This window comes from Mesocricetus auratus, unplaced genomic scaffold (assembly GCF_017639785.1).
Source record: "Mesocricetus auratus isolate SY011 unplaced genomic scaffold, BCM_Maur_2.0 Super-Scaffold_100008, whole genome shotgun sequence".
In the NCBI taxonomy this organism is placed as follows: domain Eukaryota; kingdom Metazoa; phylum Chordata; class Mammalia; order Rodentia; family Cricetidae; genus Mesocricetus; species Mesocricetus auratus.
Genome location: NW_024429192.1, coordinates 87,935,357 through 87,948,835, shown reverse-complemented (window position 1 = coordinate 87,948,835; position 13,479 = coordinate 87,935,357). Strand labels below are relative to the sequence as shown.

At 40.4% G+C, this 13,479-nt stretch overlaps 1 protein-coding gene across 4 annotated transcripts in view; it reads left to right on the top strand.

Moving 5' to 3' along the window:
• Positions 1 to 2,494: 2,494 nt before the first annotated feature.
• The window catches only part of LOC101843798 (NEDD4 binding protein 2 like 2), a 57,835-nt gene continuing 46,850 nt past the window's right edge, over positions 2,495 to 13,479 (top strand). For 2 of the 4 annotated variants that reach the window (XM_040751427.1, XM_040751426.1), the window contains exons 1-2: positions 2,495 to 2,641; positions 4,388 to 5,634. In XM_040751427.1, coding sequence (XP_040607361.1) covers positions 4,388 to 5,634 — 1,247 coding nt within the window. In that variant the 5' untranslated portion in view covers positions 2,495 to 2,641. Of the gene's footprint in view, positions 2,961 to 4,387; positions 5,635 to 13,479 lie in introns of those variants that run through there. The other 2 variants (XM_040751428.1, XM_040751429.1) reach the window with 2 other exon arrangements.

Here is a 13,479-nt window from a genome sequence, read left to right as displayed (position 1 = left end):
ATAGGCATGAGACACAATCAGGGCAAGGATGCTGGTTACAGCTTTTCTTTGCTTCGTGGAGTAAGTGGGTTTTCTCTCTTTTAAATAGTGCTCTTAGGCACGGCCTTTCTCTTTGTCACCCTCGCCTCTTTACTGCGACCTTTCTATGGCACTCGTTACTCTCAACTCACTCAAGTACCCTTCTGGGGTTCTTTCTGACACTTGCCTCTTGAGACCTCCCTCTGCTCTGGGGATTCTTTGGATCCTCTCATCTCTGGGCAGACATGCTGTGGTCTAGATGTGTGTCCCTCCCACTCATATTCAAAACGTAATCACTAGCTGAAAACATTACGGATGGCAAACTGTAGTGTAGAGCCCACGTGAATGAGGTTAGTGAGCTCAAAAAAGACATGTGGGGCCTGATTGATGAGGTGGCACATCTGTAATCCTGGCAGTCCTACAGCAAGAGGGGCCACCCAGACAGGAGAACCAGCCAGAAGCTTACAGGCCAGCTACCCCAGAATACACAGGGCAACAGTGAAACAAGAGAAATTCTGCACCAAAGCAAGGTGGAAGGAGAGAACCAGCTCCTGCAAAGTTGTCTTCTGACCTTTATGCACAAGTGTATAGAATGTGCTCACACACACACACACACACACACACACACAATGAACTTAGAAGAGGGTGCTGTTTTCTCCGTCTGTCATGTGAGGAGACATAGCCAGAATATGCAATCTATGTTTCAGAAGCGATGCCCTCACTAAATAACAAATCCACTGACGCTCATTGAACTTTCTATCCCCAGGAAGTATGGAAATAAGTTTCTAATATTTAGAAATGAAAGAAAGGCATCTTAACTTAAATGGACTAACACAAGGAGTACATGCAAGCTTCATCTTTGACATTTCATTTGGGATTGCTAGATGGCTCAGTGAATAAGGGCACTTGTTGCTAAGCCTGGGCAGCCTAAGTTCAGTCCCCAGGACCCAAATATGTGAATGAATAGTGGCCTGGAGGTATGGCAGTACACCCATGTACAAGGTGCTGGATTTAACCCCTAGCAACACAGAAAAAAAAAGAGAGAGAAAAGTATTTCTGCCATTCAACCTTCCATTGCATCTCTAAATCCAAACAAATGGCATGCTATTGATATGTAAGATATTACAATGATATGATATCACCATGGATGTAAAAAAAATAGACCATATTTCTTAAGGGGGGCATGGTGGTACAGGCCTGTAACCAAGAATTCCATGCGCCTTCTTGCTTCTAGGGAGTTTGAAGTTAGCCTGGGCTCTGAGATTCTGCTTCTTCTTGCTTCCCTGGGCACCGGACACACACATTGTGCACATATATACATGCAGGTAAAACACTCACATATGTAAAATAAAATAGGTGCTTATTAAAGAAAAAAAAAACATGGATAACCTGAAGCTAAACACAAGGAAGCAGTGAAAATTGAATTTCAGGAAGACTCGTCAGGGGAATATATTGTGAGTCCTCTGGGTCACAGAAGTGTTATTCAGATACAAGTATCCTACATTGTACTTTTTAACTATTATACTCAAACATTAAAGCATTATTGTGTTGGAGTCAAGAATTATTCAACCAGCCTGGTCTACAGAGTGAGTTCCAGGACAGCCAAGACTGATTGGCAGAGAAACACTGTGTCGAACACCACCCCACCCCACCCTACCCCCGCCAAAAGAAGAATTATTCAACTATGAAGAGACATATTGCCTTGTGGAGACCCAAAAGAAACAAGGTGTGGGAGTAATGGGGGAAGGCTAATTAATGGTAGTGCAAAAGAGAACCAAAAGGTACATACTTGAAACTAGTAATTGGTTGGTATTTATTTTTAATCCAACACACATTTATATAACAATTTTCTTACCTGGACCTGAGATACCTTATAACTTTACCCCTATGTGTCACCTGTCTGTCACAGAGTTCTGCAGTGCAGGCACTGTAGCCTTCCTCAGAAGTTCAAGAGCTTAAAAAAAAATTGTACTTGGTAGCGTTTAGTACAAACCATAGCAACACACCTTTAATCCCAGCACTCGGGAGGCAGAGGCAGGTGGATCTCTGAGTTCGAGGCCAGCCTGGTCTACAGAGCGAGTTCCAGGACAGCCTCCAAAACAATACAGAGAAACCCTGTCTTGAAAAACAAAAAAGAAAGAAAGAAAAAAGAAAAGAAACCATAGCAACCCAACTCTGCTATACTGAATGTTTTCTCCTTTGAAATGTAACCAGAAAACCGTTCGCTCTCTGCGAGGGGCTTGAGCATCCACCAGGGGGCGCCAGGCACTCTTGTTCTTTTCCTTTAGTGGAGAACACCAGAGAAGGCAGCCACTTTTTTAGTCAAAGTTAGTGTTTCTTTAAATAACTTTCCCACTCCGGGGTGGGGGGAACAAGCCTGAGCCTACGTTTCTCGCCAAATCCACGCAATGGACTGTGGAAGACCGAGTCTTGGTGCCATGAGGTAAACTAGCATCATAGGGAACGCTGGACTTCAATTCCCACAAGGCCCGGCGCGAGCCCGCGGCGCTGCATGGGAAAGCCGAGCGGTGGCGGCCATCTTGCGTACGGAGCTGCTCCAGCCCCACATCGCTCCGTCTCTGCTTTGTAGCGGCGTCTCGGACGGTCTTTGGCTTTCTCCGAGGTTCGTGTCTTTGCGGAAGTTGTTTTGTTTTGCGTTGGGGGGTGGTGGCGGCGGGAGTCCATGCAGGCCTGTGGTTAGAGGTGAGCAGACGCCCCAGTGTGGGTAGGGTAGGGGAGGTGCTTCCGGTTTCGTCGGAGGCGAACGACTCGAGTGTTTCGTGGCTTGGCACGACTCCGTCGTCTAATTGTGAGCGTGGAAGCCCGCAGAGAGCCTTTCCGTCGGGGTTCTAGGCGGGAGCTCGTCGTTGTCCTTAGGGACGGAGAAGCCGGGGCCCCTGGCCAGGCCGCTTGCCTGGCGGCCAGGAGGCCTTGAGGCCCAGGTAGGCTCCTGGCGGTGCCAGCGCGCCCTTCGCCCTGCCTCCGGCACCTCTGACGTCTGCAGGAGGAAACGGGAAGACGCGGCTGTTCCCGGGAGGATGACTTTCTCCGCAGTTGGAGCTTCCTTCGGCTCCTCTCATGGCCTGGCTGCTTTCCTCCCTAGTTTGTGGGGCTTGGGTTTTGATTCCAAGAGCTGGCCGAATGAAGTACTGACCCCAACGGGATGTTTGCTTTCCTTAAGGGTTCAAAGAAATTTTAAGGGAAGCGAAGTTGTGTTTTGTTTTATTTTAAAGACATAATCTGTAGGCCAGGATGTTCTGGAACCCAACCGTGTAGTCAGCCCATACTGGCCTGAAATCGCCCATTGATAGGTTTGCAGGTTTGAATCAGTGCCTGTCAAGAGAAGTGTCGCTTTGATTAATTTATTGACGGGTCGTATGTAGTGCAGGCTGACCTTGAACTTTAACTATGTAGTCCCTGCTGGTCTTGAACTCCTGACCTGCCTCCATCTGTCAAATGCTTGCATTACAGTTCTAAACCAACCTGCCTGCAAAGTTTGTTTCTAAGCAAGGGAAACTGCTAGAAAGGATGAATGCTTTGATTTTGAAGAGTTTCGTGACTATTTCTTCCTAAGCATAATTTGTATCCTCAATGAAACTCAAACTCTTTTTCTTTCAAATTACTACACTCGATTTGGAACTGCTTTTACACTCCGGGAGGGAATGATCCACAGAGACTGCGATTTAGTTCGTAGAATGTTTGGATCCCAAAGAAAGATGGTAGAAGTGTAGGAGCGGAAGCCTGTACTCCAAAAGACATAGTGATTGTAAACAGGAAGGTGTTCATGATTTAACAGGCCTTAGCCAGTTTAGAAACAAAGGCCAGTTATGTATCTATACACTCACATGTAGATACACTAGATACAAACTCAGGTTTCCAAACTTAGGTCCTTAAAGTCTGGAATGGATTGTTTGAAGGTAATCTCAACTACGCAGGAGGCTGGACAGTTATAGGCTTACCAGACTCTACAGAGAGAATTCAAGGTCTCTTGTTAACTTAGTGAGACACTGTCTCACAGCATGAAAAAAGGTAGGACATAGCTCTGTAGCAGAGTGTTCGTTTGGCATGCACCTCCCAAAATGTGAGGTGCACATTCATTTTTAAATGATACTAACTTCAGTGAGACTTCTCCTGTAAATGATTGTTATAACTTAAAATAAGTGGTTATAAAATTACAGTTTGATGCTTATGTTACGCATTTTGCTTTCTAAAATTACTTCCTTGTGAAAAAACTCTTGTTTAAATTTTGTTTTTGTTTTTTTTGTTTTTGTTTTTTGATACAGGGTTTCTCTGTATTGTTTTGGAGGCTGTCCTGGATCGTTTAAATTTTTAAAAGTATGACCTGATAATTGTATGTTTTACTCCTCAGATGCCTTATAGTGAAATTGAAGCTAAGTTTTTGGGACCTGGAAAAGAGCTCACAAGGGAACCATGCTATAAAAAGTTGAAGTCAGCTGCAGATGATTGTGTTTTGCCCCACGAAGGTGGTCCAGCTAATCACAGATTCCAAGAGAAAACCAAAAATAATAGGGTCGCCGTGGCCACCATTAACTTCAGAAGACGGAACTGTCCTCAGGAAGACAAAACCAGAACTACAGATGTGTTGAAGCCCTTGTGCAAGGAGACGCCTGGTAATAAAGTAGATGGTGCTGAATCTGTTGGTTCACAAGCTTTGCAGGATGGAAAATCTTCATCACTATCCAGGGATGATGAAATCTATAGCACAAGTAAAGCATTCATAGGCCCCATTTACAAACCCCCTGAAAAAAAGAAATGCCGAGAAAGGAAGAATGAGGTGGGCACTTCCAATGGTGTAGATGACAAAAGAAGAGGAGAAGAAAAACAGAAATTTAACTCCATAAAATTGGAGATTGACACAGAATTATCCCAATTTTACAAAGAAATTGAAGAGCTGGAAAATGAAAATGATGCTTCACAGGGCAGTTGTAAGGTATCAGAGCCTTCCCAGGAACAAATAATTCCTCACGACCAGACCAATGATACCTTAAAATCTGAGGAAGAAAACCAAGGTCTCAGTAATGCTCTTCAGTCACGTTGTGGTTACCTGCGATACTTGGAGGATGAGCCAGGCAAATATCTCTGTGATGAACAAGTGATCCCTACATTTTGTGATTCTTCATTTCCTTCCTTCAGGCCTGAATGGCAGTCAGTACATCCGTTTGTCATACCTCACGGTCCTCCTCTTCCCAGTTTTGATTATCCTTTTAACATTCAAAGATTCGATGCCCCACTAAATCTACCACCAAATATTTTCCATGGGCAAGATGACTGTCAGATGCAGAATGGGTGTTACGTGGATAGTTGCCAGGATAGCTGGAACTGTTTACCTTTTGATCAGACCGATGAGTATACTAACTATGGTTTGACTAGCAGTAATGTTCATCCCTTTAGAAATGGCTACAGTGTACAAGATGAAAGTGTGAATAATGGTTTCTGTGAAATCAGAGAGTGCTGGAGAGATCCTTCCATGGAAGAACACAGTAGAACAGACAGGTTTGTGAACCAGTGGTTTCAAGAGGAGAAGCTAAATAAATTGCAGAAATTACTTATTCTTTTGCGAGGCCTCCCTGGTTCTGGAAAAACAACATTGTCTCGGTAAGTAAAGAGTACTAAGTGAATACTTAATGATTCATTACTTAAATGAGTTATCAGTAATAAATGCTTTCATGTTTCTAGTAGAAAATTTATACGCTGTTTTTGTGGGTGACATCTGACTGGAAACACTTTAAAAGAATGTATTGTAGTGGGAAAGGGAGAATTGATATATATCTTCTTTTAGGAGCTTTAAAAATAAACTATAGGGGTTAGAGAGATGGCTCAGCGGTTAAGAGCACTGGCTGTTCTTCCAGGGGGTCCTGAGTTCAAGTCCCAGAACCCACATAGTGACTCACAACTGTCTATAATGTGATCCAGTGTCCTCTTCTGGTATGCAAATAGACATGCAGACAAAGCATCCATATACATTAAATAAATATATCTTAAAAAAAACTATAATTAAAACATTAGCAGTGCTACTTAAGAACATGGCTAGGGCCAGGCGTTGGTGGCACACATCTTTAATCCCAACACTTGGGAGGCAGAGGCAGGTGGATCTCTGAGTTCGAGGCCAGCCTGGTCTACAGAGCAAGTCCAGGACAGCTTCCAAAACAATACAAAGAAACCCTGTCTCGAAAAACAAAACAAACAAAAAGGAACATGGCTAGGCTGTATAAGCTATTAAGGGAAAGCTGGACTCGGTACTAGAAGATATGGACTTTGGTACTTTTTCACTCTGCTGTTGGGCAAGTTTTGCTGCTTGTTAATTAAATGGGGGATACTTATTTTCTTAGAATTTGAAAAATAAATTAGGCACCTTGAGTGTGTCAAGCATTATGCCATGTTCATACCTGATTGGAAATTTGATTTTTTTTATTAGAAAAATTTTAATTTTATGTGTACAGGTGTTTTGTTTACATGTGTATCTGTGTACCACTTCCCAGAAGCTGGAAAAGGGCTTCAGAAGATCCCTGGTACTAGAGTGATAGGCTTGTGAGCCACCCCCTGTGAGTGCTGGGAATTGAACCTAGGCCCTTGAAAGAGTAGTCAGTGAGTGTTGTTAGCCACGGAGCCTTCTCTTTATCCCTGTGTTTAGTTTTAAAAATTTTTTTTTTTTTTTTTTTTTTGGTTTTTCGAGACAGGGTTTCTCTGTGGCTTTGGAGGCTGTCCTGGAACTCACTTTGTAGACCAGGCTGGCCTCGGACTCACAGAGATCCGCCTGCCTCTGCCTCCCGAGTGCTGGGATTAAAGGCGTGCGCCACCAATGCCCTGCTAGTTTTAAAGTTTTAATATGGTGAATTGAGCACTCTGATTGGTGATGTTAGAACTGGTGGTGTTTTTATTGTTACAAAAGATTTCAGATTACTAATTTTCATCACAATTTAAAGACAGCATTGTCACAATTTGCTCAATTGTGGAAAATAACTCAAATTATTAATTTCTTGGCTAAGCGTTGGTGCACATGCCTTTAATCCTAGCACTTGGGAGGCAGAGGTAGGAGGATTTCTGAGTTAGAGACCAGCCTGGTCTACAAAGTGAGTTCCAGGACAGCCACAGCTAAACAGTGAAACCTTGTCTCGAAAAAACAAAAAACAAACAAACAAACAAATAAATTTCTTATATTAATATAGGGAAGGTAAAAAATGGTATCTTTGTGTGAAGACTAGTATCTGGAGAATTTATAAATATTTATATTTACTTGTAATATGGTCTAAATAAATACAATTTCTTTAGACAAAAACACAAATTCAATTTATAGTATAGATTTTTCAAGCAAGATTTTAAGCTATTTTAATTGATTCGTGATGTTTCTGTGAAGATTGGTAGAGAATACGAAATTGAGATTCAGAAGAGTGAAGTGATCTTAAGGACAATGTTCTGGATTTAGAGAAAACATATAGTTGAGATTTGGAAATTGAATGAAGTGGGTCTACTAGTTAGAACTCAATATAGAAAAATAAAAGAAAATTATGACAACAGGTTGAAGAATGTTGGAATGAAACTCAATAGAATTTCAAGAAAACCTGAGAGATTAGGTAGAGGTGATTATGTCTGTGGGTATTTGCTTGAGGAAAAGGTAGAGCATTTAACAGTGGACAGATGCAGCAATTATTAGCTATTCAGGAGGCCAAGGCAAGATCTCAGATTCAAGGCCAATCTAGGCTAGGTATCAAGTTCTAGGCTCTCCTTGGCAACATAAAACCATTCCCCTAAGTGGATGGATGCTTAATAACAAGTGCCAATTGTGTCACAGTTTTCAATTATAAAGTACTTTGACATAGGAAAGTTTGGTGAGATGAATTGTGTTTTCATTTTATAGGAGCAAAGCCTAGAGGAAATAGTTAAGGTTAATAGAAACAATTATTTAAAAAAAAAAAAACCCTGCAGGGCGATGGTGGCACATGTCTTTAATCCCAGCACTTGGGAGGCAGAGGCAGGCGGATCTCTGAGTTCGAGGCCAGCCTGGTCTACAGAGCGAGTTCCTGGACAGCCTCCAAAACAATACAGAGAAACCCTGTCTCAAAAAAGCCAAAAAAAAAAAAAAAAAAAGTCCCCAAACCGAAAAGTTATAAGATCAAAATGAGGTACTTTTGGTTTCCCCCATGTGTTCATTTTTTAAAGGCTATAAGATTTTATTTATCCATCTCTCAGTGTCCCTGCCTTCATTTTTAGTATCTACTACATATGTACTTCTATGTGTGACTCCTCACATAGTGTACCGTGTAGTCCCTTCAGCATGTCCCCGAACCTACTGAGAAGCTCTAGTCGTTCTTGAACAAGACAGCATGATCTTTACAGTTTTTCAAGACAGGGTTTATCTGTGTAGCCCTGGCCGTCCTGGAGCTCACTCTGTAGAGCAGGCTGGCTTTGAACTCACAGAGATCTGCCTGCTCTGCCTTCCGAATGATGGGATTAAAGTCATGTGATACCGCTGCCTGATTGACAGCATTATCTTTTTGTTCATTGATGGTTGACCTAAGCCATTTTGGGTTAGTTTTTTTTTTTTTTTGGAAAACTCTGCCTCCCATTTGTTAAAATTTTTGTTGTTATTATTATTAATTGATTTTGGGAGAATGTGCTGGGGATAGAACCTGAGCCTTCTGCATGCTGTGCAAGTATTCTCCCACTGAGCTTCATCTCTAGCCCCTGGTTTTTTGAGGTAGAGTCTTTCAAGAAATTGCAAACTTGCCTGAAATTTGCCATGTAGCAGAGGCTGGCCTCAACTTAGGATCCTCAGAGGATTACAGGCATGGCTCACTCCACTTGGCTTACTGCTAGCTTTTAATGAAAATATTAGACTGAATTCTAATACAGATACTGACTTTCAGAACTTAGTACTAAGTAAGAGAAACGTATTTCATACAACCTTTGTAGGTATGGTAAAGTGGAGACTGCCCTTTCAGGCTACCTGACAACATTTTGGCAAGTTCATTTGAGGCAGAATTTGGGGATATTTGGAAGAATTTTGTTAGTATTGTAGTTGTCCTTAGCTAAACAGAGTGCTCTGACCCAGTGTTTGGACTTAGTACCATTTAGTGACCAAGCATTAAGTGATTTTTGCTTGTTTTAGAAAGGTAGATTGTAAATCAAAGTTCTTTTACTAAATCATATAAGGGAAAAAGGAATAGGTTTAAAATATATTATCTATTTAATATCTTTTCTCTGTTGATTTCAACTGTGAGCTTATTTTCAGAAACAAGTCATCAATCTCATCAGCAAAATGTGTGGCAATTATCATAGATAAAAGGAGGTTGAAACATTTGTAACAGCTTGTACTACACATTTGGAGACTAGTTCTTGCTTAGCTAGCAAAGCATATGTTTTCTCTGAGTAGGCAACTGACTAGGATATAGCTTAAATCATCTAAAAGGTCTCATAATCTGTGCTAAAGTATTTTAAGGTAAATTATAACAACTATGAATATAATAAATATTTTGTATTTCAAATATATTCAGTATCATAAGCAGAGAACCAAGCTTGGCATAGCAGCTATAATTTGTTCATTGTCTATATGCAGAGCTACCCTGAGAGAGGAGGTAGATAATAGTTATGCAAATGAATATATAGAATGGTTTAATAAACTTACCTCACACAAACTTTTTTTTTTTTTTTTTTTTTTTGGTTTTACGAGACAGGGTTTCTCAGTATTGTTTTGGAGGCTGTCGGTCCAGCCTGGCCTCGAACTCACAGAGATCCCCCTGCCTCTGCCTCCCGGAGTGCAGGGATTAAAGGCGTGCACCACCACCGCCTGGCCACACCAACTCTTATAAGTACTAGAACTTTAGACTTCTACATGTAACTTCAAAACTTGCCTACTTTTTTCCAAATCCATACTGTCTCCAACATGATGAGTACCCTTGACATTTGTTGATGACATCATTCATTCAAGGTCTCATTTAATAGTACAGAGTATACTAAAACTTGTGAAGTTCCTGCTTGCACCACCATATCTAGCTTTTGCTGAGGATTTTGTCCCTTGGTCCTTGTGAGTTGGTTGTTGGCTTCTGTACAGGTATCAAACTCCTTTAATACTTAAGTCCCTTGAATAAAAGGGCATCACTTTTGCATATGCCTTATACATATATTCCCACATGTACTTAAGTGATCTCTAGATTCCTTAAAATACCACTGCAATGTAGATCCTCCCTCCAACAAAATAAATGTTGCTAAAGAGTAAAGAGCTGCTAAAAATACCTAATAATTTACCATCTAGGAAATTAAAAAAGAATTTGAGAAAATAACTTTTTGTGTTGACCTTTTGTTTTGTTTTGTTTTCTCTCCCCAGGCTGGTGTTAACATTTTTATTTAAACCATTTAGTGCGATAAATGCTGTGCATGTTACTTTCTGAGGTAAAAGGGACTTGAGGTTAAATATTTGAGATGAAGTGATTATCCTGTGTGGGCCCAGTGTAATCACAAAGCTTCTTAATATGAAGGTGGCAGGAAGGAAGGTCACAGATAGAAACACAAGAAGCAGAGGTCAGAGAGGAGGGAAGACCCCATTGTCCATTTTGTACTAATGATCAAAGGCCCTACAAACCAAGATAGTGTGCCTAACCTGTAGAAACTAGAAAAGACAAGGACATTCTCTAGAGCCTAGAGAAAGACAGGCCAGAGAAAGGGATTTTGAACTGTTGACCTTCAAAACTGTAAGACAATGAGTTCTGGTTGTTTTCAGATCATTTGTTGCAGTAACTACAAGAATTAAAAGCACTGTTTGAAAGTGATGAGAGAGATTTTTTTTCTTACCTTTCTTTGACAGAAAGTGGTCTTAGTTGAACTCAGTAGGAAATATTTGTCCCTGGTCTTAAGTTATTTATGTCTTACCTGAGAAAATTAGGTAGATACTCTGAAGCACTTGGGTACAGTGCCCCTGCACCAGGTCTCAACCTGTGCCAGGTTTACTTAGATTGTTTTGGTTGTTTGGGATACTAGCCTTGTCTGGCCTAGAACTCTACCACTTACTGTGTAAGTCTCATGGCTGCCCTGGAACTTAGAGATCCACCATACTAATAACCAAATCTATTCAGAACCCTCCTGGGGAGGAGATTGTACAAGGATCATTTTAGACCCTTGGTTTGTGAATCAGAGGTATCCTGTGCCCAGCACTGAGAATCTCATTTCATAACCTTACCTTCTGCTGCGTATTAAACTCCACTTGCTGACCTTCTGTATTTATTTTCTTTCCTGGACTTGTTTAATACCAGATTGTCTGTTTTGAGAATTGAATGAGATCATAAATGTATGTGAGTCATGGTAAGCTCTCAAAAGATAACTCTTTTGAGAAACTGACTCAAATGGCCACTGATAGTATTTAGTTGTTTGATTTACTAGGTCCCAAGATACTAACATTTTGAGAATCCATTTAGAAGACCTGATGAGATAATTCTGAGTATAAGAATTTTGAAAATACTCTTTATTTTTGGTTCAGATGCTTCAGAGTATCCCATTTCCCTAGATTCATGAGCATGTTTTGAATTTCCTGAAGTGAAGATTAATAACCTGAGATAGTTTGAAAAGGATGTGTGCATACTTCCTGCTGTCTGGGAAGAAAATGTCTCATCAGGCTCAACTGTTACTTATTATGATTTATGTATTTAAGAAGGTCTTTAGGAGATTGTTCGTGCTTTTCCATTATACTAGTTTAATAATGAAGATGAACTACTATTCTTTTAACTTGGAGAACTTAAACCATTTCTTAGGCACAATGGTGTTATTAGCATCTTAACACCACCTGAGCTGGGAGGTGGTGGCGCGTGCCTTTACACCCAGCACTAGGGGAACAGAGACAGGTGGATTTCCGTGAGTTGGAGACCAGCCTAGTCTAGAGCTAGTTCCAGGACAGCCTCCAAAGCCACAAAGAAACCCTGCCTCAAAAAAACAAAAACAAAACCCCCCCAAAAAACATCTGTTAATTGGATATAGAACCAAATAAAAGCATAAATCTAGGAATGATGACAATCTGGGCTCTGGTACTGTTGAGTGTAATTAATTGAACTCTGGTTCAGAATGCTAATGCTTTAATTTTAATTAATTTTTTTGTAATTTTAAAAATTCCGTGTATTAAGTGTTTGCCTAGTGCTATTGGAGGTCAGAAAGAGGCATTGGAGTCATACATAGTTGTCAGCTAACATGTGGGTGCTGGGAATTGAACCTGAGCCTTCTGCAAGAATATTCAGTGCTCTTAACCACCAAGCTGTCTCTGTAGCCCCAACATTTAATTTTTAAAGTTTTTTCAATTCACAAAATACTTAAAAATCTCTTTAGCTTTTTTGAAATCAGGTTTTCTAGGCTAACATACAAACTAATCGATTTCATCATGGCATCTCATGCATAATTGTTCACTCCCGCCCCCATCCCACCTGGTTTCCTCCCTTCCTCAGGTAATTCTCCTGATTTCTTTTCACATATATTATGTTAATTTTTTCTCTTCCTCCCATAAGATCTCTGGTCTCATGATTCTTTTCTGACCTAGAAACAGCACATATATAAGTACACATGATTACAGTATTTTTTTATATCTTAAGTTATCTATGTATGCAAAAACAGATATGTCAGCTATAGTTAGGAAAAAACTATAAAATATTGAAATCCAACTCCATTTCCTTCAGAGAAGTACATAGACAACACAAACCATAACTTCCATTTAGTTTGTTTAATACAGTGTGCTATAATTCTGCTATAACTTGCTACAAAATAACATAATAAACTGTAATTCAAATTAAAGTTTAAGGTTTGCCACTGATACGCAACATTTATTTTTATTATAAGATTGTCCATGATGTGGGGGTGTCAGAGCAATGAATGGTAGTTGTCATGTTAATAGTTGACATGACAACTTACTACTTTTTGGTAGAAGTACTCGACTCATCGCAAGACTGCATTGTCTTACTCTTTAGCTTTCTCCTACCATCTACCCTTCCAGCTCCTTCACATTTTCACATGCTTCCTGGTTATTTTCTTACAGTTGAGAGGGAAGAATGAAACTGCAAAATACTTTGTGTAGGACCCAAATCCTTGTCTTACTGTGTGTTCCCTTTCTCCAGACATTCCCAATCTTTCTGATTATAAGAATTCTCTTACTATTACACACATCTTTTCTTATTATTATTTCTTAATGCAGTATATATGTCTGTTTATATTGTATTAGGTACTGTAAGTAATCCAAAAATGATTTAAAGTATATATAAGTGTATGTAGTTCAGGTGCAAATATCACACAATTCTATACACAGGGCTTGAGCATTTATAGATTTTCATATCTGAAGAGTCCTGTCTCCTTCCCTGTCTCCCCACCCCCAGTTTCTCTGTGTAGCCCTGGCTGTCCTGGAACTTGCTCTGTATATCAGGCTGTCCTTGAACTCAGAGATCCTCCTTCTGTGTGTGCTGGGATTAAAGGAGTGTA